This window comes from Clytia hemisphaerica, unplaced genomic scaffold (assembly GCF_902728285.1).
Source record: "Clytia hemisphaerica strain Z4C2 unplaced genomic scaffold, Clytia hemisphaerica genome assembly, whole genome shotgun sequence".
Classification (NCBI taxonomy): Eukaryota; Metazoa; Cnidaria; class Hydrozoa; order Leptothecata; family Clytiidae; genus Clytia; species Clytia hemisphaerica.
The window spans coordinates 7,430-32,614 of NW_027103715.1; the positions used below are offsets into that span (position 1 = coordinate 7,430).

The 25,185-nt window shown below is 35.2% G+C and overlaps 2 protein-coding genes and 1 long non-coding RNA gene across 3 annotated transcripts; 1 reads left to right on the forward strand and 2 right to left on the reverse strand.

The window, feature by feature from the left end:
• The first annotated feature begins 10,256 nt into the window (after nucleotides 1–10,256).
• Nucleotides 10,257–11,567, forward strand: LOC136804236 (uncharacterized). The gene is made up of 3 exons (XM_067060936.1): nucleotides 10,257–10,455; nucleotides 11,110–11,164; nucleotides 11,390–11,567. The coding sequence occupies exons 1-3, from the start codon at nucleotides 10,257–10,259 to the stop codon at nucleotides 11,565–11,567; spliced, it is 432 nt and encodes a 143-aa protein (XP_066917037.1).
• A 4,311-nt stretch (nucleotides 11,568–15,878) lies between these two features.
• LOC136804234 (uncharacterized) lies at nucleotides 15,879–17,401 on the reverse strand. Its single transcript, XM_067060935.1, has 3 exons — nucleotides 17,363–17,401; nucleotides 16,757–17,034; nucleotides 15,879–16,273 (listed from the first exon to the last, which is right to left on the reverse strand). Exons 1-3 carry the CDS (start codon nucleotides 17,386–17,388, stop codon nucleotides 16,005–16,007), a joined length of 573 nt encoding a protein of 190 aa, XP_066917036.1. The 5' UTR covers nucleotides 17,389–17,401; the 3' UTR covers nucleotides 15,879–16,004.
• A 9-nt stretch (nucleotides 17,402–17,410) lies between these two features.
• LOC136804235 (uncharacterized) lies at nucleotides 17,411–18,553 on the reverse strand. The gene is made up of 3 exons (XR_010846256.1): nucleotides 18,277–18,553; nucleotides 17,672–17,928; nucleotides 17,411–17,492 (listed from the first exon to the last, which is right to left on the reverse strand). It is a non-coding gene; the product is annotated as an uncharacterized lncRNA (long non-coding RNA).
• Nucleotides 18,554–25,185: the final 6,632 nt, after the last annotated feature.

Below are 25,185 nucleotides of genomic sequence, written 5' to 3' on the forward strand. Positions count from 1 at the left end.
TATGGTAAAACAAGCTACATCCATGTGGGATAATATTTTCGGAAAACCTGAAAAAAAGTTTTGGAAATCTCCAAGAGAGGTTTTGATGTTATGTGTGTGCTATGTGAGAAAACTTTTAGATCACCATTCCTCGACTAGTTGCTCAAAGAACTTGGGTCTGCATTGAGTTTGCTCGTGTTGGAAATGTTCATGACGTGCAAATAAGATGGAGAAACTGTTGGCAAAATATAAATAAGAAAAAAAGAATTAAAAAATAATAAAATTGTGTTTTTTGTTATTTTGTCTTATTTATAGCGTGATTGCTGTTTTTGATGAGTTTTTGAAATTTCGACATTAAAAAAAAATAATTTTCGAACTACTTTTTCAAACCTAATGTATGATAGCTCAAAATTCAAGTTAGAGCATCATCTATACGATAAAAAAATGAACAAAAAAAATAAATCCTGAAGCTTACAATATCTCGATAAACCTGTATACTTTTTTTTGGTGCACCCGGTACATGTCCATACATTCGTTGGGTGTTCAACAAAAGTCAAATATGTTACAAAATATTCAATCCAACACTGGTCAATATTTGGTTTAAGTTTTACGTTCGATGCTCGCTCTGCAATATTTTTCACCCAATAATAATGGCAGATACGGTCAAAAGACAAAAATACGTCATCTTTTTAGGTCGAATTTATCACGTTTGAAAGTTTCCGCTCTTTCAAAATGCTTGAGCCCAGTCTTATAAGCGCGTCAAAAAAGAAGAATAATATTCGAAATCTTCGTCAAACATATTCGAGATTTTGACGCAGAGGACGGACCAAAGAAAAAAGAAATCTTTTTTTTCGTCAACAATTTTATACAATTGACACAATGAAACGTACTGGCCAACGCAACAGGAAGCCTTCCAAACGATTCGCAATGGAAGACAGAATTGGTAAGGTTTATTCCCACCATGATTACTCTTAGGTATATAAATAAACTCCCCCTGCTTGTTAATTTTTCGAAAATTTTCCAGGCCCCCCCCCCGGACCTTATTAGGAACCCCCCGTTTATTAATTTTTAACAATATTTTCTGATAGCAGGAAGAAGTCGCCTTATTTTGCTCCAAAAAGCCTAATTTTAGCCTATATTTACCTTATTTTTCGGTTTTCAGCTGCCAGCAATTGGGTCCCCCCGTTTATTGAAATTTTCCAACCCCTCCCTGTTTATTTGGCATATAAGAGTTCACGCTATTTATTATATAAAAACCTGGAAATGTTCTTTTGAAAAAGAGCATATGTTGCAAACAGGCGATTGAGAAAATTACCCTTCTTTATTCTCCTGAGAAATAAGAGACACTTCAAACTTATTTTCACAGACTAAGGAATGTTTTATGGATGGGAGCCAACTAATTTTACCTTAATTTCATCAGGTGAAGATGAAGGCCCGGTAATAAAAGTGATGTTTACACAGCCCGAGCAAGGTGGCTCGCATATGCAGATGGTGTTACCTTTCAAAAAGGCGCAGCCGAAGGATGTAGCCACAGGAGAAGCGCTGAGCGCAAACGAGGTCAAGGAGGGAAAGGCCCTTTTATGCTACTACAAGCACCACAGGACGTGCTATCAAGCGATAGTGAGCAAAGTAAACCGAAAGAGAAAGCATAGAGGTAATAACTTTTATATTGTTTAAATACACTATTTTTTTAAACATATCTATTTCATATACCAAAGCTGAAATGCTTTTGATATGCTTTTTTCTTTCAAATCTGATATTGGGCTCTTCCAGAAAATTGTTGTACGTGAAGGGTGGAGGATATTTTGACCAGGGGTAGTGAAAAATCTGCAAAGTTTTCCTTGTTTTGGGGGGAAATTGCTCTGATTAGGGGTGGTGATTTTTTATTGTCCAAGGGGTGAGATCTGTTGTCCGGAGGGGGGAGTAAATTTCCAATAATATGTTATATCCTCCACCTCCATACTTTGATTTTTTCTGCAAGAACCCATTTCAATATTTTTGTGAAAATATTATTCAAAAAGCTTCTCCATTTTCGGTTTTTTCAAAACTGCATGTACTTCCCCCTCACAAACATACCTATTTTTGGGCTTTTTTGGAGAAGCTTAATTTAGCCGTCATGAATGTGTCCTGTCAGATGTCCCATAATGCACCAAACTCGAAAAATTGGCAATTACTTCTCACACTCAAATTCTCATGTGAACCTCAAGTTTCGATTTATTTTTTAAAAAAGCGACCTGAGAAAAAAACAAAACAAGCCAAGACAAAGAAAAAAGGTAAATTCAAAACGGCAGATTAGAAATTTTTTTCAATTTTCTACTCCAGAGACATGAAAAATAAATATCGGACTAAACTTGGCTAGAAAAATACACCTTTTTTTATAGGAACAAACTATATAAGAACACAAGGCTTCGACAGCCAATTTCTTAGGGAAAATCGACAAAAAATACATAAAAATGGGGAATATAGGAACATGTTAAGAACATCTGAAGACTTTTAGAAAAATTTTAGATCTTCTAATAAAAAACATAATGTTTTATGTACATAAGTTTCTTCATGGACTACGATATGGTAGTTATTTTGTGATTATTAATAGACTTTCAAATGACTTTGGTACAAATAATAAATATAAAGCTTGTTTATATAATTGCTTCCCAAGAAATCCTAAAACAAACCAAAAGGCAAAGAAAACAACTGACAATCTTCTGGGAGCAGACATCTTGGAGCGGAGCAAAGGAAAAACAGTTTTCTATTAAAGCGAAAAAAATTTGCTCTCTCAGACATTTTAATCACTTTTGAGTACAATACATAGCAAAGCCTGCCTTGATGTATCTTTAGCAGAGGAAGGCTTTTCTGATAGACTGACTTGCAACCTGGTTGTTTATAAAAAACGTTGCCTAAACTATATTTTATTTCAGAGTATGATCTTGGAATTGATGACGGGGATCTTCTCAACAAATGGGGACGAATGGATGATAGTTTAATTTCTTTTCACCATATCGTGCGTTTGTCTTAAGCGAGCTGAATCATAAATAAAAAGAATTTATTTTAGATTTCTGCCACGATGAAATTCAAAACATAAACAAGGAAGCAACAAGTAACAGTCCTGATTTCATCGTTTTGCCATCCTCGGGTTAGTTATTTCATAATTTCATAAGCATAAATTATCAAGTGATATTTAGCTTTCTTTGGACCTACCTGATTAGTAAACAGAAGTAAATCCAATTTTCCGTTTATGGATGCACTGAAATGATAAAAACAAGTAGTAATTTGGCCTACTTTTCTACTGTAGAGTCAAGTCGCAAAGTGGAGACAATCAATATTGCAGGTAACCTAAATGATGAAAGCCCTTGACACCATTGGACTTTGTAGTCACTTTGTAATCAAACTAAAATAAGATGGTCGAGAGTTCTTTTGTAAAAAAATACAATTTTGATATAAATCATCATTAACTCAGAGAGTATATGCACTGAAGTTGAATTTTTTATTTTAGATGGCGATAACTTCATGAATCCAGTTGTCAAACAAATAATTAACACAACATTGTGCCTGTCAAGTAAAGGTACTCTTTGTAAACTTACTACCTTAAGGAAATTAATTTCAGCACAGCAGAAGCTGTTTTTGCAGACAAAAAAATATTTTTGGATTAATTTTCACGGTTTCCTTTACTTTCTAAATTTGTGAAAAATTTGCAGGTTCTTCCCATGATTTAAAAAACTATTTTTTGAGTGACATTTATCTTCATTTAATATAGAGAATAATTACACAAAAATCTGTGTTGGAAAAGGTAAGAAGCAATAATTTTGTTACTGATTATACTAAGATACAATTTCTACTGCATCTTTGAAAAGGATCTAGGGGTCTACTTGAAGATGAGTTGCATTTTAATAATTTGCAAGCAATCATAGGGGGCCTTTGATCACTTTTAATTATTTGCATATTTTAGGCAATCCACCAGATCTTGAACTTATAAAAATAGGGAAGAGTACTTCAGAAAAAGGTACAGTAAGCAGATAGTGATTTTCATTTCTTGGAAATATGATACCTTTGATCCCATATGACTACTTTTTATGTTGTATTGTTATTTTCTCAAAATAAGTATTTGCAAGCAAAGCCTCGCTCAACTTATTAAATTTCATGTACAATGAAAATGTGAATTAATTTTCAAAAAAATTTAAAATCTGAATTTCTGCCAAAACACTAGGAAAATTAAATAAATTAGGTGAAAAGAGGCTGATTCGTGAACTTAATCCACGCAAATTTTGGATTCTCAATTCGCAAAAAAAAGTTTACTTAAAAATTAATCCACTTAAGGTAGTAACTGTAAATGTAATTTACTTTCAAGCAAGGTACATCACCGCAACATGGATTTATCAAGCCGCCCAATAAAAGTACATAATTTTAGCGTATCAATGAAAAGTAACCACATGTACAAATTTCTGACCCAAAATTTATTTTCTTGTGTACAAAGAATATACATATGTTGGTTCTTACTTTCAGATTCCTTGCAATCGAGTTTGAAGAGGCCTAATTTGGAAGGTATACACTTTACTACAGTATTAAAAATCTATGTTACAATAGAAAACTACAAATCTTAAATAAAAACTGAAAATATTTAAAGATTAAAATCTAACAAGTTCAAAATGTTTACAAAATCTTTGTTGCAAAGATCTTAGGATATTTATTCCCATTATCGAAAACATGTTACATTCTCTAGAGGGGGCACTAGCTCAACAAGAGCAGCCACCGGCTAGGAAGTATGAAATATCTATTTTTGAGGTCCCTTTCTCCTGGAAAAAACTACCTGTTATGCATCTTGGGCTCTCCTGGCTTATGTCATCTGTTCTGGGAAAAATGGGACTCCTGGTAAGGAAATGCTCTCTGGAAAAAGAATCTGCCATCTGGTTGAGATTTTTACAATTTAGCTCCTGGATTATAAGAACAGATGTCTTTAAGGCGACCCCTGGATTTTACCTGGGTGTTTTGAGGAAAGCCTCTCCTACATTTATCCATAAAGTTTACTCTTCTGGGAAAAAAAGAACAGATATTTCAAAAAGATCTGCCGGCGGCTGCTCTTGACTCAATTCATTCAAAAGTAGACGATATCTATACCAAGAAGGGAAAGTTTCAAAATTTGGGAATTTTATTGAGTCTGCTAAATACGTGGGGTGAACCTAAATTATTTATCGAAGGATTTTTCGTACCTTATTGGAACTAATTTTCGTGGGAACTAATTTTTGCGGACAAAAAAAATGTCCGAAAAATTGCATTTTGCGGATTTTAATTTTCGCGGTTTTGCCCGTTTTTCCCTTGGGATTTTTCAATTTGTTCGATAAAAGTGGGAAAAATTGTATTTCGCTGGAATTAATTTTTGCGATTTTGACGAAAAACCGCGAAAAACGCTAAAATTAATTCCCACGAAAATTAGTTCAAATAAGATATTTCTCCTGATGTAGACTGGAGTCGTTTATATAATGCATGTAATACTAATAATAAACACAAATAATGATACGGGATTTAGTTTGTATAAACGACTGGAAGAATCCGGTGTTCCAGCCTTATAGATACCGGGCCTAGCTACGCAGAAACTTGCGTAGCGAGAAAACAATTTATCAAGCAACAACAAACTCTCAAAATAAAATCAACTCAAATGAAACGTTTTTGTTTGGAGTTAGTGCACAAAGGTTTCCTGATGTCTCACGGAAGTTTTGACTAGAGATTGATTTCTCGTCTTGTCTCGTGCATTTACGATTCAAAGTTTCTATGATTTTCCAATTTTCCCGAAAATTTCTCCAATTTTCTGATTTTATGAAAAAATATTTTCCGATTTTCTGATTTTCGGATAAAAGCCAGGGAGGTCGTCAGTAGTCCGAAACTTTCTAGTCCGACAGTAAAAATATCCGACGTTGAATTTGACGAATGCGTCAGTATTCCGACAACAATTTTGTCCGACAACAAGTCAAAAAAAGCATATAAAAAACGAAATATGAATCGCGGAAGAGGTGGCACATCTTTTATTTAAAAATCCAAAGTCCCCAGTTTGAGGTTAGGAACCTAAACCCAACTTTTCTCAAATTTTGGGAAGCTTGTTAGGACTAGGCTTTTAAGAGTCAAGAAATTGGATTTGGCTGTTTTTACGACCCTTCTTTAGTGATTTACAACCCTGATTGGTCCTTTATTTCTAATTATGTCAAAATGTAGCCTGGGAATCCATGCTATGATTTCTTCTTTGAAAAACTGATGGCGATATGTATAGCATGGTATGGGCTGAGAGTTTGAATTTCTCAGATCCTAATAACGGTTGAACATAGCCAATCAAATTTTGTTATTCTTTTACTAGTCACACTTTCTTAGAGAAAGCGCAACTTTCGAAATTTGGTTTTTATTTTAGTAAGTGAGGACAGCGCTAAATTCGAATTTACCACTGTAAAAAATGTGAGTCCAATATTGGACTCACAGCTCGAACCCGTCTTGTGTACATCAAATTATAAAAAACACACGGCGGTTCTCCTGTCTAGTCAAAATGCCGCCAAAATGAAATTTTATTAAAATATTTTCTCAGTGAAAAACCCTTATTCAACATTCGACACTCTAAAATCTTTCGTTTTCGGACAAAAGTGACGTCGGAAAAAAAGACTTCCAAATTGTAAATTTATTTTAAAGCCACTCCTAATTGTAAATTTTCAGTAAAAACATTTGGTTCTTTTTATTTTTGTTTTGTTTCAAGATCAATTCACTCTTGAGTCTGCTAAATTACGTGGGGTGCGGGACCTAAATTATTTATTGAAGGATTTTTCAGGGGAACAAGGTGGGTTCGTGAAGGTCAAAGTTCTTGCATCGTTACAAACCGTTTTCATAAGCTCATTTTGGGCTCAAACGAAGTGTATAACTAAGTAGAATAAGATTTTAGTCAGATGTTTTTTGAACCTACCTCGGAGGTCCTATAAATTAACCTTTGTCCGTCCGTCCGTTACCAGCTTTTCTCAGGATTTGCTCATTAGTCTTTTCTGATTTTTGTCACAAAGATGCAAATGTCTGTACTCAAAATGTGACGGAGCCCTATTTTCGAAAAAAATATTTTCTGCCGGAAAAACTGTTTTTTTGGCATTTTCTCATCAGTTTTTTCTGATTTTTTTGCTCAAAGATGCGTATTAACCAAAACATGGTCGAGTCTGATTTTTGGGAACAATTTGTAAATATGACGGAAATCACCGTTTTTCTGGATTTTCATTGGACTTTTTCCTTATAATTGGTTGTTTTTCATTCAAAAATATTATTAATAGCAATAACCACCATCAAGCATGTTTTAATTTTCAATAAAATTGATTTTTGAAGGCGGAACTATTCAAAGATCACCGGAACAACCTATTTTTGCAGGAAAGACAGTATTTCTTGAATTTCTCGAGCTGTATTTTATATTTCTTTATGAAATTTTGCACACTGATGCAAATTGACAATACCTAAAATGTGACGGAGCCTGATTTTCGAAAAATATTTTTTTCCGGCCGAAAATACCGGAAATATTCCGGAAAAACTGCTTTTTTGAAATTTCTCGAATTTTCATCCATAGCTTTTGCAGAAAGATGCGTATTCGCAATGCTCAAAAGATGGCCAAGTTCGATTTTTTGAGAAAATGCTGGAAATATACCAGAAATCGCCGTTTTGCAGATTTTCATTTTCATTTTTTCACACAAAAACATCATTGATAACAATGCTGACTATCAAGCATGATTCGATCATCAATAAAACTGATTTTTGCAGCCGGAACTTTCCATTTCTTTTTTCTCTGCTCTCCCCCCGTCTCCCCCATCAACAATCAATAATGAAACTTAATGCGTTATGCATTTTTGCAAAACTCTATGTTTTCTGACTGATTATTTTCATTTTTCTCTTTATTGCTATCTAACTTTCATCATCAGGTATGTTCATTCAGCATGTAGCTTGTTTATTTAGAAATTTTGCGTAATTCGCAAAAATCCTCAATTTTGCGCTATTTTGATGACGTCATAAAAATTGAAATTCCAATAACTTTTGATAGAATCATCAAAATAATTTCAAATTTTCACCAAAGATGCATTTCAATGCAAATTTTCAAAACATTTCAAAACATTTTAAAAATCTTTATAAAATATTTTCTCAATTTTTATTACGTCATAAAAGTAGCGCAAAATTGAGGATTTTTGCGAATTATGCAAAGTCGCAAAATTAAAAATACATCTGCCTAGATTTAATCTTATTCTACTTAATTACACGCTTCGTTTGAGCCCAAAATGAGCTTGATTTGAAATGATTGACAAGCGTTTTTACCCCGCGTTCTCACAGAAGTTTTGGCTAATTTAATTTGAGGCCTGGAACCCGAGTTATGAAAAACCCGAGTTATGACGTCATAACTCGGTTTTTGAAGGTGCACCTTAATTTTCCGAGTTATTTGACTCGGTGATTTGAGGTGCACCCTAAATTATCGAGTAATATAACTCGGTTTTTAAAAGTACACCTCAATTTTTCGAGCTACTTAACTCGGTCTATTTAGGTATATCTTAAATGTTCGAGTTACATAAAGACACGATTTTCGAAAAAATTCCTACCCTAAAAGATTTTTTTTGACTTTTCATGGTTTTTGTAACCTTAGAGGAATTGTGAGTAGAATTTTTTATAAAAGACCCTGTTCATGGCACCTATTAAAGATTAAGTCCCTCCTGCAATCTAGACCCCTACAAATCTGAAATTGGTAGCTACGCTCTCGCTTTGGTATCTCTGTAGGTAGTCAATTTTGGAAAAGTTGACAGCTAAATTTAAATCATGTGGTTTTATTTTTATTCATCTAATTTTAACATTTTCCAATTTTTATTTCTGTATAATTAACTCTTTATTTCATTTAGAACGTGCAGATTTTGTTGGTTACTTGATGTTTGTATCGTCCAGAGTATCTAATAACAGCAGCTACTTCGACTTTTTTTTGGTGACGACGTAAAAGAACACAGAATTGTTTGTTTCAACAGCGACACAAGAAATGCACTTTGTAAATTGAAGAACAAAGGAGTTATGCTAACTAAACTAAAAGTAGATGGTACCAGTTTTGTTTTGTTCCGTTCAAATGTGAATACAAAGTTGCACCAACCTCGTTGAAAAATGCTATCGAATCAGAACCAATGTATGCACGTGTCACCGTTATTGTCAAAGTTGTATCAAACCTGGGATTACCCAAGATGGATTAAATTTCAAGTCGTATGATGTCTTGGATAACTCTATCACAAGTGCAAGAAAAGAACTTCCAACCAACAATAATCTTTTCATAACTTACGACTCATGTAATGAAGGTTATTCCAATTCATCTCTCATTGAAACTGGTAGTGTTTATTTTACCCTATCATTTAAAGAAGGTCACAGAAGATTCTCTATTAAACATAACATCGTGGAGGAATTCCTGAGCTGCCCTGTCAGCGATGCTGGCAGATTCCTGTCTTCTTTCATTGATCTAAAAGTAAAATTATCTCATCAACGAGGAATAGTAAACAAGATCAAACACGACAACACAAATCAACCAACAACACCTAAGAAGAAATCAAAGTAACTTTCAAAAGAAGAACTGTAATTTTGATATTTGTTTGACAATCTAGATTGATAAACCACTATTTTGAGCCCTTTTTATGCATTCTTGCATGAGTAATTTGGTTGATTTTGAGTTCACTGTAGTACTCATAACATTCAGTTGATAATTCAGGCCTTTCTTTTGTTTTTGTTTTTCATGTTTTTATTTTTTGTTACAAGAAAGTTTGTTTTGTTCTCTTACATTTTTTAAAGGGATTCCCTCATGAAAATAGGTTCTTGGTACTAGGCTTTTACACCATTGGTAGAGTGCAAAAATCCTAAGGGGAATGTAAAGAAAAACAGTATACCTTTGTAATTGATCTTCAAAGCCTCAAAATCAGGTAGATGTTGCCTCTACAAAATTAAAAAAAAAAACGAATTTTGTGTACTTTCGGTTTCGCCAAAAAGAAGCATAGCCACCAAGTTGGCGTGTACACCCAAAAAGCTCTGTTTAGATCTTACCTGAATATATATTCATACTCGACAGTAGTACCTGTCCCGCGATCCAGCTGTCTCTTCAGAGAGCGTTAGTTACGAATCACGCCGCGTATACATCAGAAATAAGCTGGAAGTTCAGGTACACAAATCAAAATAAATAAAGCCGTATGGTGGGAAATGAGAAATCTGCAACCACCCTCTGTTGTTGTCTGTGTTCGTCTACTGTCTACCTTCAACTTCAAACCAGAAACAGTATGTCAGACCGTGAAAATTATGTAACAGACTCTGAAGAAAGTGATGAAGAACTTGAACCATATAAGTTTGAGCCATCTGCATCTGAAGGTGAAAGCACACAATGGGATGATAGTGAATCTTCTGAGTCTGAGGATGATAATCCAGCCACCAAATACGTCAGAAAGGACCCTGAGGAATGGTGCAAGAAGTGTGGCTACTGTCAACAGCAGTTGCAACAAATTTAAAGTCATTTCAAACTGTTTCTGTTTGTGAGAACATGAAAATAAATACCAATTTTTCACTAATGCAATTGGTTTGGAAAGGAATTGAGTGTTCGGGAAATTCTAAGATCCACACGTGAAAGAAACCAACAAACCCAGTCCTTCGATCTTATAGCCTGCACTACATGTTTGTTTTTTTATAAGCATAACGCTTACATCCATATGAAGGCTCAGATTTGCAGAATTCCTAAGCACAGCATAAGCATATATGTCAGCCTGGAATATTTTTTAAGTTGTCATTTTTTATCTGTTTATAAAGGTTTGGTAGAGATTAAGTAAAAAAAAGAAGCTCCAAGAATAGCTGCTTCCCAATTCCACTGCTCCCAAAATCTGAACAAATTTTTACGTCATTTCTGAAATTTCACTAAAAACTTGGCTCTGGGTGAATCATAAGTATGATTCATAACCATATAATAAACATAAACTATGTAATGCCTGGATGCTTTGAGAACTTAAGGAGCTTAAGCATACTCGAGCCTGACCAAGGGGGTTACACTTGCTTATAAAAATAACCATATATACTGTGGCTGGTGCCGGAAGTATGAGGCTACTTGTTTGTATGTAAATGTAATTTATGTCTCTATTCTTCCAGGTTGTATTATTGACCACCCATCATTCACTGCAGTTTGTCTCAACAAGGACGTGCTGTAGACAGCATTGGTTGGACTCAAAGATAGAGATAACACTGTAATCCCTGAAAATTCAGAAGCTGTATCATTGAAGTAGGTGTCTTAGTATGCATATATTCTTTCATACAGTACAATTAAAGACAAAATGTGCTGTATAAAAATGTATCTAATTTTAGACCAAATTTTTTATTCTCCTCTTATGTACAATGTAGCAACATGATCTTTTTAACTTACACATTATAGAACATGGCGCTATGCAGGCTATCGCCAGTTTGCTTGGTGGGTGCATAAGAGGTTGGGAAAACACATAAGACGTGTCATTCCTTCGTGTACCATCTGTCGTATCAGAGCCGAATTCGAAGACCCAAATGCTAACTACACGCAATTTGAGGGTGAAGATGCTGATGCTGAATGGTTTTGATGTTGATCCACCCCTAGATACTCGTGGAGTGTTCCTTGATATTTACAAAGCTTTTGGCAGAGTTTGGCACGATGGTTTAATTTTCAAACTTAAGTCATATGGTTTCTGGCTCCCTTCTTTTATTAATCCAGAATTTTCTTCATGGGAGACGGCAACGGGTTGTTCTTGATGGTCAAGCTTCTGATCGGACGGAAGTCTTGGCCGGTGTACCTCAGGGATCTATTCTCGGACCCCTCTTTTTTTTTATTTACATTAATGACCTCCTTGTAGGAATCATTTCCATGATCAAAATTTTTGCTGATGACTCATCCTAGACCATATTCGCTGTTCTCAAGAACTGAACAGTGACATGCAGAAGATAAGTGAGTGGGCTCATCAATTGAAAATGTCCTTCAACCCTGATCCTTCTAAACAGGCAGTTGAAGTGTACTTTACCCAGAGGTTAAATCCAGCTGACCCCCCAAAAATTATTTTCAATAATGCAGCCATTGCAGTTCAGGATCATCAAAAACATCTTGGTCTCATACTTGATCAAAAGCTGGCCCTTGAAAAATTAAAAAAAAGCTAATCAAGGTATTGATCTTATTCGCAGACTTCGTAAGTTTCTATGAGACAGTTTGGGTCCTAGTGTATAACAGCCTTTAGAAATTATTGAGCTAAAGCGCCAAATTTAATTTTCCCTTAACGATATTATCAGAGCATCACACAACAAGCAAAGGAAGGAGTAATTCATGGTGTCCTCGGGGTCTCAACTCCCCCCTAATAATTTTTTGTTTTTTTGAAGTACCCATTGAAGTTCTACAGGCCCAATCGGTCTGATGGGAAAAAATAATATCAGTTAGCTCCATCGTACCAACAATATCATGTTTTAGTTGAAAGAATCATAAATCATGCTGAACCCTTTATTTTCTCTAGAATCCCGAAAAACTAAATAGTAAGTATAATAGAATCCATCAATTTTAGCATTTTTCGAAGAAAATATCATTTCGGCGATAAGAACCACATTATTCCCCCGAATTTCCTGTACCTAAAACAGCGAATTAAATTCTCTCTCCACAAAGGCATATTTTAGCCCTCAATTCGCTAAAGGTTTTATATCTCGATAGTCTCAAAGTATCTCAAATATCCAGAACGTAATCAGATTTTTGTGTCGCTTTAGATCTTCAATTAACAGATTTCTAAACCAGTAAACATTTAGAGTGAAAATGGGACGTTATCATAGTGTCTCTTACTTATGGAAGCCGACAAGGGTCAACGAGCGATTTCTTCCGAAACCTGTCGAGATTTCTTTCAAGCTGTCGAGATTTCTTTCAAACTGTCGAGATTTCTTTCAAACTGTCGCGTTCTCAAAAACTGTCGCGTTCCCAAAAAACTGTCGCGTTCCTAAAAACTGTCGCGTTCCCAAAAACTGTCGCGTTCCCAAAAACTGTCGCGTTCCCAAAAACTGTCGCGTTCCCAAAAACTGTCGCGTTCCCAAAAAACTGTCGCGCTCCCAAAAACTGTCGCGTTCCCAAGAATTCTCGCGTTCCCAAAAACTATTCAGGGAATCCTCTTTTGTAGCCTCGTGGCGCGAATTCATATCAGTCCTTTTTTCTTCTTTCTCATTTGACGATGTTTTGTCACTTGTGTGGCCATGATGTTCGTGGTATTTTTTGTGGAAACTGTGGCACAAAAAAACGAAATAAGGATGTAAATAATCTTGGAACAGAAAGAGAAATAATCGAACACTACTTCAAGAGAGGCTTTCAATATGAATCGATTCTATTATTCCTAAGATATAACCATAGATTGACCATGAGTTTAAGTACATTAAAACGAAGATTGAGACATTATGGTTTGTGTAAGGCTGGTGGTGAGGTCGACGATGATCAACTTCGACAGATCATTAGTAATGAAATTGAGGGACCAGGAGCTCAGCTTGGTTACCGTGGAATGTGGAACAAAGTGAGAACAACTTACAATATTTCAACTCCAAGAGACACCGTGATGAGGCTTTTAAAGGAAATCGACCCTGAAGGTACGGAACAAAGAAAGGCTAGAAAGTTAAAAAGGCGAGTTTATCAATCGAATGGTCCTAATCATGCATGGCATATAGACGGTTATGATAAATTGAAGCCTTACGGGCTCCCCATTCATGGTTGTGTTGATGGGTTTTCAAGAAAGATTTTATGGCTCAAGGTTTGCAAGTCAAACAACAACCCAAATTTAATGGCTAGCTTTTTTGTTAACTCAATTAAAGAATTCAAAGTGGCTCCAAGGGTGGTACAAACAGATTGTGGTACTGAAAATGGTCTTGTGGCTACCATCCAATCTCACCTTCACAACGATGCCGCAGCTCATCGTTATGGTAAATCAGTATCTAATCAGAGAATTGAAAATTGGTGGTCACATCAACGGCGCGGTTACACTAATTGGATTATCAACTTCTTCAAAGAATTGGTAGACGAGGGAGTGCTTTCTCTCGGAAACAATTTGCATTTGAATTGTGTATGGTTCGTCTTTTCGTCATTTTTACAAAAAGAATTGAACACGGTCAAGGAAGAATGGAACAATCACTTTATTAGAAAATCTCATCACAGTTTAGTTAATGGAATCCCTGATGAGCTTTATTTTTTGCCAGAAACAAGAGACTACGAGGATTGTGGATTAACTATGACAGAGGATCAAATGCAACAGTATTTAGAGCAAAATGAAATCGTTAACCAAGTTGGAAGAGTTGAAAATAATGACGAGGAAAGTGACATTTTCGAGTTTTGTCAACTCATAGTTGATCATTTTGGCTACGAGCACCCACCTAGGGACTGGAAGTGTGCAAAAGAACTATTACAAGTGATTATCAACCATCTGAACCGATAAAATATATTTTAACATCCTTATAATATTTACAAATATAAAGTGATCTAAATAAAAAGATCTAAAAAAGGTAGAAAAAACAAGGTCTCCATAAATTATTTTTAATAGCATTTGTCTCGTCAGTGTTCAAATAAATATCTCCTATGAATACAAACTGGAAAAGCATGGCAGACGATACTTTTGAACTTTTAAATAATTAACGCTGGAGGAGCAATTTCGAGTTGTGATCTATGTAAATTGCCAACCCATTTTCAGAAATCGAAAAAAATGACCTGAAAAAAAATGACCAATAAAAATTCAATGAGCTCCTGTGGGCTGAATAATTCTTCAAACGTCTAAAACTTGGTGTCCATTGGATGCAGAATTTAATGCAATAAAAAACAAGCAACCGTTTCTGTATCGAAAGTTATGGGGCTACTACCTCGGTAGAATGTCTTAACGAAAAAAAATACAGTTGACGCTCTCCAACTCGATTTTCAAGGGTAATCGGATTTTCATCGAATACAGGAGTGTATCGAAAATAGAGCTAGGAACGAAAAATATAAGCGAGGCTCAATCATCGGTTTAACCGTGAATCAGGAAAAATATAGAATACATTGTTGAAAACTTAAAATTTATGGCAGAAAACTTTCAATATTTTCCTGTTTTTAGAAGTTTTGAAAAATACCAACCAGACAGGTGGCCGATAGAATTTCAAAATTTTAATTCCAACACAAAAAAATTGAAAAGCCTAATTTGGAATTCCGTCCTAGGCCACCAAACACACCAAATCGAATAAGAGAGCGAAAAACCTTCACGAGACTGCAAATTTCCATCGAAAACGGGAGCTTCTCAAATAATAGAATGTCGAATTAGAAAGCGTCAACTGTAATAATAAACAAAACTAAAAATTACCATACATGGTAAACTCTGTTCCATACCTAATTCAACATAAAAATTATTTTTAAGCCAGTTTAAGCAAAAAATAAAAATAATCTGGATACAACAAAACATTTCATTTTTCTCGGTAAATAAAAACTAAAAAAAGAACTAAACTAGTATTACCGTATGGCTTCTAGTTAACGCCGTCCCCTAAATGGAAAAAGTCTCATCTCTTCGTAACTACAGTTTTGAGGCTAAAAGAGACCAGAAAAAGCAAAAAAGATTTTGCTCTGAAAACTGATTCTCGAAAAGAATTTAACAAACAAATTCCTTTGAATAAAAATGCTCTTAAAATTCCTAAGATTTTTTAAAATAACCGGGGCGTTTATTATACGGAGTGCAAGTTAACAAAATCATAAAAATCTACTCAAGATGCCTTTAGAAAGAGACTTGAAAGGAAACTGATGGTAGGGGAATAACCCCCGAATAACGGAAGAGAGTGAAGATATAAATACAAAGAAAAAGACCTGCAATGGTACCGATTGGAAAATGATGAAATTTTCTACAATTTGAGTAGGATCAAAACCAAAAAAAAAAAAGAAGTCCCACAGATTAATATCAAAAGATTTCTCTTCAACTACACCCAGTTCCTTAAAAGTCTCCACTGAATTTCTTTTCTACAAAAACATGAAAACAATTGAAATGATCAACGTTCTTTGATATTTAAGACAATTGGAATCCCGACCCTTTCTTCATAGCCGAAACAAAAGATTCCATCATTTGCTCTTCAGTTTGTATATGGACTGGAATTTTCACATACAATGCACATGTGCTGACTGTGGGTAAACAGGCACAGGCCGTCCCGTTTGGAGAAAGGCCACAGTCATGTTTAAAATATATTTTCATCTTGTCTGCCGGTAGACCAACAGGAGGGATCGTTTCGCATCCCGTCAGAAACTTCATTAATATTGGTGCCGGAATTAGGGTAGATTCTAAATAAAAAGATCAAAATGTATAATTATTGACAACGAACCCCTCGAAGAAAAATTAAGTTAAAGTCATGTTCGCAATGTTATGACGCATAGATACTACTAATAAATTTGTTTTTTGAGCTCGAAACAACATTTGAGGGCAGCAGTTTATTCTTAAAAAGGATGAAAGAAGTTTAAAATTTCTCATCCACTTTCATATTCTTACATGATTTTTAAAACAGTGTCTACGAGAACAAGGTGAAAATCGACTAAATAAAGATCTCAAAAGAATATCTCTAAGAAGTTTCCAAATTAATAAGAATGAAAAGTGGGAAAAACAATACTAGTCTTATTAGTAAAACTCGAAAAAAAAGCTGTCTATAATATTTTTCAGCAATATGGGAACTGAGATAATGCTAAGAAAATCTCAGTCTCAGCTAAATGGGCAAATCTGGGAAAACTTCTAAGAGTACCTCAACCTCTAGAAGAAAAAATGCAACGTACCATTCTGAAAACATTCATCTACGAAGTCCAAAAATGATTTGTAAGTGTTGATAGCATTATTTCTCTTGTTAGATCCAATTTCATTTTCGTATTGTGCTTCCAGCTTTTCTAGGAGTAACTCTCGGGTCCATGTGTAAGTTTCCATTGATGGTGTAAAGACAGGTCGAAAGAGCTCAAAATTTTCACGGATTACAGTTAATGCGCCAAATGCTTCCATTCCTTTTGATATTTGACTCAGAAGATGCAACATTAGATGTTTCTCTTTCATGAACAGCGACCTGGGTTAAAAATCAATCATTTAAAAAATTCAATAGGTCCTTCCGTTTATCAAATTTGAAAAAACTTTCCATTCCCCTGTTTAATGTAACCACCACCCCGTTTGTAAGCCTATAAGTAAGGCACTCAAAAGTACTGAGACCTAAATTTGGAAAACAAGCAAACCAGAGGCATATTTTGCAAGTCCAAGAATTTATTTTATTTTTGCACCCTGCAAAAAGTGGATTTTATGCCTTAAGGAGGGGAACTAAAAACCAACAGGACACCAAAAAATAATGAGCAAAAATTGAGTTAAGATAGATAAGTTACGATAGATACTACAATGTGTACCTTAGGACCAGTTGTTGATCATCCATTGTTACAGTTGCCGGGTTTGAAAACCGATAGAATCTAATAGGTCAATTCCCTCATCGCAGCATAACATTTTTCTTAGTTCTTCAACGTTTTTGGCTTGGTGGATCTGAAATTCGAAAATTTGATGAATGTTATTACAAGCGTCCCTCAAAGGATAGTTAAATACATACTTACAGACACTGAAAGAACTCTGGTCCGCCCCAAAGTTTTAGAACAGAGATACAGACATTGTCAGATTCTCGAGTGAAGTTGAGAATTCATTCCCAAAAAATAGAGAATTCGAACCTGTTGAAATTTTTGACTGCATGATTCTGGATGAAGTACTGTGTTTTCTATCCCACCAACTAGATATTCGTACGCCCAAGGTGAGAGAAAATTTGGAGCTGGTCCACTACAAACAATGGATGATATAAAAAGATGACCAATACATATCATAGTGCCATCACTGACAGACATGTATCCAACAGCGGGTTCAAATCCATTTAAAGGTATCCCATCTGTCACTGGTTTGAAAAACCTCTTTAAAATTTGATTGAATGCTTCTGAAGTAAAGAAATTGTATCACTAATAAAAATTTGACTATTAACCATGGTTCCTTTGGTTGACTTTGGGATGATGTGTTGTCAACCCGACTGTCATTTAGACTTATTTGTTCCTCCTTCATCTACACAAGGCTATGACGTTGCTTTGTTATCTTCACAGCAGAAAAACAATACATCAATTATTACAATATTCATGATACAGTAATTATGCATGGCTGTATCATTGTTTTTCTGCTGGAGTACCTACATAATTATTCAACAGGTGTGGCCTCTTTGAGAAAAGGTCTATAAAGGAACAGTCAAAATTTGTAAACAAAACCTGACAATACTCTATAATATGATATATACCTGAATAAAATTCTCTGGAAATCCCTCCAGTGTCTTTTCCTGGCTCTCCAATATATTTGATTTTTAAAACCTGTCCAATCTTTGATTTGTTCCACGTTTTCGAAAAAAATTTCTGAAAGTCTGTAAACTCATAGCCCCTTCTCACATTTAGTACAATTGATACATCAGGATTTTGGTCAGGCCGAAATGTAGAAATCACTTCCTTAACTGATTGTGCTTTTTCAACCTCAGATTCTTGGTGTTCATCATTTACCAAGTCGATAAACTGTGTGTTATCATCATATACTCATCATAAAAGGTTTCTTGAGCTATCATTAATGGTGTCTTTTCTTCTTCTAAACATTTATTTACATGTTCATTAAGTTCTGAGATGCTGAATTCGGAATTACAAATGGGACATGGCAGTTTACGTTGTTGGGGTGGTGGTGGATCTTGATTTTTTTGAACAGTTTTTGATCGCTTGTTTTTCTTGGATTTCTTTGAGCCTCTTAAGCTGGAGATCTCTTCATCAGATTGAGAAAAACTTGATGATGATGATGACATTTCATCATGTTGAAGCAATTCCATTTGAAGACATACAAAAAGACATACTTTTGAATAGGGTTTCCCAAACCACTCCTGGTAACGATCCAACCTGAACGGCTTGTCTGTTCCTGGGATTGTATTAACAACTCTTCCATCGGAATAACAAAGAGAATACGAATCAGTTGGACAAAAGTATTGGTTCGTAAGAGAAATTTTTGTAAGGGCAGCATCTAAAACTGCATCCCTTGTTGAGTGTTCATTAACTTGAACATTCACTCTACTTCCACGTTCTTGAACAAAAGCACCAGCTTTTTCTTTCATTATACCGACTTGAATCTTCACATCTTTTGAAGCTCCTTTCCGGGTACCATTTTCACGAGGGAGGCTATCACCATCATTAACTTGTTTGTCATTCTTCTTTGCTTTTTTTGAAAAAAAAGCAGTTCTTTGCTTTTCCTTTTCTTTTTTAAAACCAGAAAATGTCAATGGCACATTTCCTTCCACAGACGGTTCACTGTCTTCAGGAACTACTCGCCGGAGCTTTGCAGCACACTGGATGCAAAAGATGTCACCATCAAGTGGCTTAAAGCCACATTTGTGACAACAAGCTTTCACTTGATCCGCCATTTTGAAATAAATATAGTCAGTCGGATTCATCGTTCATTAGGTTTTGATTTAATAAAAGGCACACAAATTACAGTTAGGCTCGACTGAACTGGCGCTTCCCACAATATTCTCCCGCGCAGGTGATTCCCAATTCTGCGTTTATCATCATTCCCGCGGTTATTTTGGGAATCACCCTAAACAATTTCTGTCTTGTCTCTGGCTGGGAACATGACAGATTTTGAGAACGCGACACCTTTTGGGAACGCGACAGTTTTTGGGAACGCGACAACTTTTGGGAACGCGACACTTTTTGGGAGCGCGACACTTTTTCACGACATTTTGGGAACGCGACACTTTTTGGGGACGCGACAGCTTGAAAGAAATCCCGACAGCTTGAAAGAAATCCCGACAGCTTGAAAGAAATCCCGACAGCTTCAAAGAAATCTCGACAGCTTTCGGAAGAAATCGCACGCTGACCCTTCTCGGCTTCCATACTTACTTGCCGAACAGTACCTTCACGATTTGTGAACCTTTAAATCTCTTGTAGAGTTGACAAAGGTAGAGAATTACACTTACGATCTTCACGAAGAACAACAACTTCCTTACAGTGAAAATATTATTAAAAAGCTGAACGGTATGTGTAGGGATGTCTATAGAAAATGCGTTGTGTGAGAACAACACTTCTCCGAGCATGAATACGATTTCAACCATGTTCTCATGCATCTTATAAATACAAAAAAAAATATTTCATGTTCTTCAATTTGGAAGTTCCACTTTTACAGTAGTAACAAATAAATGTAAATACTTTTTTGACCTGGCCTCTACGTTTCAGTAAGGGCCTCTTAGACCTTGTCATTTACCAAGGTTAAGTGGTAAATATTCTGAGCTTCATTTTTACAGATCCAAAGGAACCCTATGTTTATTGCAGTAGGTTTAAGTCGTAGGCAAATAACTCACAAGAAAGAAATCAACTATCGTTGATAGAATCATTGTTTACGCGCATATGTCATGGCCCTAATATTTAGCAAGCGATTGATGAGGTGCATAAAGGCTAAAGAGAGCAAAACTGCGTACAGGCTGTTACTCTTCTTTTGACTGAATTTTCGAATGTTTTATTATTAAAATTTCAAGGGAATATACTCCATTTTGGTTAGTTTACCTTTCAACAGAAATTTCGTGATTTTTTCTTAAAATTTGGTTAATTGCATTACTGGAGACAACTGGCGGAAGCTATGCGTTAAATTTAAATTGTGAAAAGGATAAAATACTGCATACGCAATCTTTGCATATATTTTCTGCATTAAAAGGCTTCCTTTTTCAATCTTGAGCCTCCACATCGAAAATGAAAATGTTGTGCTAAAAATACTCTCTTGCTTATCTCTTGTTAGGACTTTTGTCCTAAATGGAAAAAATATTTTTTTCAGACTTAATTCTTTGTCATATTTTCTTTGCAATATGTGACTCGTTTTCTCAAAACTTAATTAGACTAGCTCCAAGAGTGGAGTGTTCCTGCAAAGACACGAAAATATGAATCACATACACCTAGACTTCTTCTACTTAATTGAGAGTTAATTTACAAAAATATGGATATGAATGTGTGTTAAATTAGAATTTCCAAAAGTCATCGTAAAACAAAATGTTTCCACCTAACCTAAAGAAAATAAAAGCAATACCTGAAAAATATTGGCTTTCACATCGCTGTCGCACTTTTAGTGTATCTTAAAATAAGGAGTATCTTAAATGAAGTCTAAGAAGAAACCTCTTTGGAACTATCCTAGAATTTGTATATATCGTACACCCCTGCGCCTGTCAACCAATGAGACCTGCCCCACTGGTCACCTCAGTGGAAAAGTTCCTCAAAAAGGCCCAGTTGTTTGCCCAGTGAGGAAATGGTCATTGACTTTATCATGCGTTTTAAGACTTGACATTCACCTCATTGAGGAGCATTATCTCCCCGGGGGGGGGGTACTACCACCCTTGTCGACCGACGGGGGTGCTCCGCTGAGGTTCGAAAAATGGACCCTACGTGGGACTCGAAATTTGCGAAAAAAGTGACCCTGAATGGGACTGAAATTCCAAAATTTTCTACTTTTTCCCCAAATTTTCCAAAAAAAGGCACCCTACGAGGGACTGATTTTTCTATTTTGGTGTTTTTGCGACCCTACCTGGGACTCGTGGAGGTTAGAAAAGGTACCCTGACCAGCGGAGCATCCCCGTAACCCATCTTGCCCTAGTACCCCCCCCCCGGGATTATCTCCTTAAAAACCTAACTACCTACCAGCCAATTTTGGTACACCTTTTAAAGAGTGCGCATTAAAATAAAGAACTTAGCACAGTCAACCTCAAATTACGTTATCTCTTGTATAACTAACAATCCAGGGCTACCTTAAACACTTGTTTTTAAAACCGATTTCTTCTGACCGGGTAGCTCAGTCGGTAGAGCATTTGCCTTACAATCTAAGGGTTGTGGGTTCGATCCCCGGGTACCGCCAACTCAGCGGATGAGTAGCTTAGATTGGGTAATCTGATTTAGGCGGTAAGTTACTGGGAGCTGAGAGTAGGTGTGGCGCTCCACCTCAGCATTCGATCTCCCAGGTCTAGCGCAAATAGAAAAGGGGATAGACTCCCTCAGTCCCAGCTCCGCCGACAGCCACCAGATGAATATACTTACTTTACTACTTACTTCTTCTGACAAATTGAATATATGGTTCATGAAAGGAAACTGGAAGAGACATGCGTTATTTCGTCTTCATGGAAATATTTGATTGTTATTTATTTTAATTGACTATTTGTCGATATTTTTTATCTAACCAGTTCAATATGACCAGCAAGTCACATCAATAGACATTTTAATATATCTTTAACTTATATTGAATGTTCTTATTTTTACATTTTATTTTAACATTTTGTCGGTATTTCCATGGAATAAGAATTTTTAATTGTAGTGTGTATAATGAAAGTTGTTTATTATTCACCTTTTATATCCTTTTTTTCTACTAAGAAAGCAAAACAGTTTGTGACGAATTCAACTTAACGGAAAGTGAATCAGACATCCGAAAGCAGAAAAAGACCAGACCACCATAAGAAAGGAAACGAAACTTGAATCCAAAGACAGAGTATTATCTCCATCAAAACCTAACTCCCCACCGGACAATTTTGGAAAACCTTTTAAAGAGTGTGCAAAATCAAATCAAAGAAAATAATATTTGCTCGAACCAAGATCAAATAAATCGTATAGATTCTATGGGCGAAAAAGCATATGAATTTTGCAAGATTGGAAAAAGAAAATACCCTAGCAGGGACTATGGTTTCCACCCTATTTTAGCGCTGTCAATATCTATAAAAAACTGCTAATGTTTTTAAATACAAAATGTGTAAATATTATAAATACATGCAAATGAGAATAAGTATATATTTGACCTGGTCCCTGCGTTTTACTAGGGACCTCTTATGCCTTGTCATTTACCCAGGTTAAGTGGTAAATATTCCGAGCTTCATTTCTACAGACCCAAAGGAACCCTATGTTTATCGCGGTTTTTATCCGATTAAAATGTATAATATCTGTTTATTTTTATGAAGCAGAACAATTGAAATTTGATACGCTAAATTAGATTCAGTAAAAAAAAAGTTATGAATTCTCTCTACCAAGCTGGCATAAACATTTTCAACAGGTTAGTGATTTAGGGGTGTGATTGATAACAACAGTTTGGGAAAGTTTTCAACAAGTAGCCGTTATCGATTGCGTAGTTATTGGTTGAGAACAGTGAGATTTAGCAATACAACGCAATCATAAATGATTGAAACAAATTAATCAAGACAAATAATAATTGCTCTCTCTGATTCGAAAATAATTTTGAATCTGATTCCATCTGCACGAGTTGAAAAATAAACATATGCAAAAGTTACTGTATAGAACTAAACACACTAGAGAACTTGATTATTAATAAAATCCAAAAAATATATATACCGGGTGCACGAAAAAAAAGTATACAGGTTTGTCGAGATATTGTGAGCTTCAGGATTTATATTTTTTGTTCATTCTTTTTTTATTGTATAGAGGATGCTCTAACTTGAATTTTGAGCTATTATACATTAAATTTGTAAAAGTAGTTCGAAAGTTATTTAAAAGAAACTGACTTTTTTTCCATGTCGAAATTTCAAAAAATCATTAAAAACAGCAATCACGCTATAAATAAGACAAAATGACAAAAACACAATTTCATTGTCTTTTTGATTCTTTTTACTCCTATCTTATTTTGCCAACGGTTTGTCCATCTTATTTACACGTCATGAATATTTTCAACATCAGCAAACTCAATGCAGACCCAACTTCTTTGAGCAACTAGTTGAGGAATGGTGATTTATTTTTTCTAAATTTTTCTCACGTAGCACACCACATCTCTCTTGGAGATTTCCAAAAAAAATTTTCAGCCTTACCAAAAATACTTTTCCACATGGGAATAGCTTGTTTTACCATATTCTTAAATTCCGTAACGACTTTTGATGAACACAATTGCTTATTTTGGTATTTTTATGTGTAAAGAAGGTAAGTGGCAAGAGAAAAGTTTGCATGCTCGCTGTTTTTGATGATTTTTTGAAATTTCGACATTAAAAAAAACTTTTTTTTAAATAATTTTCGAATTACTTTTTCAAACCTAATGTATGATAGCTCAAAATTCAAGTTAGAGCATCCTCTATGCGATAAAAAAAGAATGAACAAAAAATTTAAATCCTGAAGCTCACAATATCTCGACAAAGTTGTATACTTTTTTTGGGTGCACCCGGTATATAGTATTGTTAATTGTCATAAATCTGAAAAAAATGGTTTAAGTTGAGAAACGGGATTTTTCATTGAAATAATTTATATCTCTGAAAGGGCCTTGGCACATTTATGAAATATGAATAGATGCTAGTAGCAAGCTATGTATATAAATATTTCAATCAGTTTTATGTAAAATATACTTTCTAGTACAGTACTTAAAAAGTTTTCTCATAAAGAAAACAGTCTGGAGACTTTCCTGAACAGAAACTATACCCAACTTTGCCAATTGAGCAAAATAAACCTAAAATGACGTGATCATTAAAACTCATCTGCAGCATGAATGGGGTATTTCTAGACCTAAGTTTATATCAAATTTACTTGTTTTTTAATTATCTTTGAATGAGCCCAAGATCGTTTAATTTCGAGCACTTTCGATTTAGGCTAAATTGTACGTTAGTCTGACGTCATCATTAAAACTCATCTGCAGCATGACCGGGACATTTTCAGACCCAAGTTTGTATCTCAAATTTACTTGTTTTTCAATATCTTTCGAATAAGCCCAATATCGCCGATTTTCGAGCACTTTCGTTTTAGGCTAAATTGTACAATTTGGGACCAAAAAATAATGCCCAAAATGAGCAATTTTGGGTAAAATTTTGAAAAATCGGTCGATGACTTGAGAATCTACCAGGGTTGAACTGTCGAAAACCGAAAAAAACAGAGGTTGGAGTGTTTTTCCGGGCGGAGCATGGCTATGTGACTAACTATTCTGGGTCTACAACGGAACTGTTTTTATTTCAATTAATGAAAATAATATGGATGTGCATACTAAGATTGAACACTTGAACACGTTGGAGAAGATATTTCCAGGTTATGATTTTCATACCTTCTAGATTTTAAATTTTACTAGAATATTTGTCTTTTTTTGGATACTTGATTCACGGGGGCACTCCCTCTTTTTTTCCTTCGCTCTGTGATGCGATTACCCATTTTTTAGTTTAGAAGCCAACTCGCAA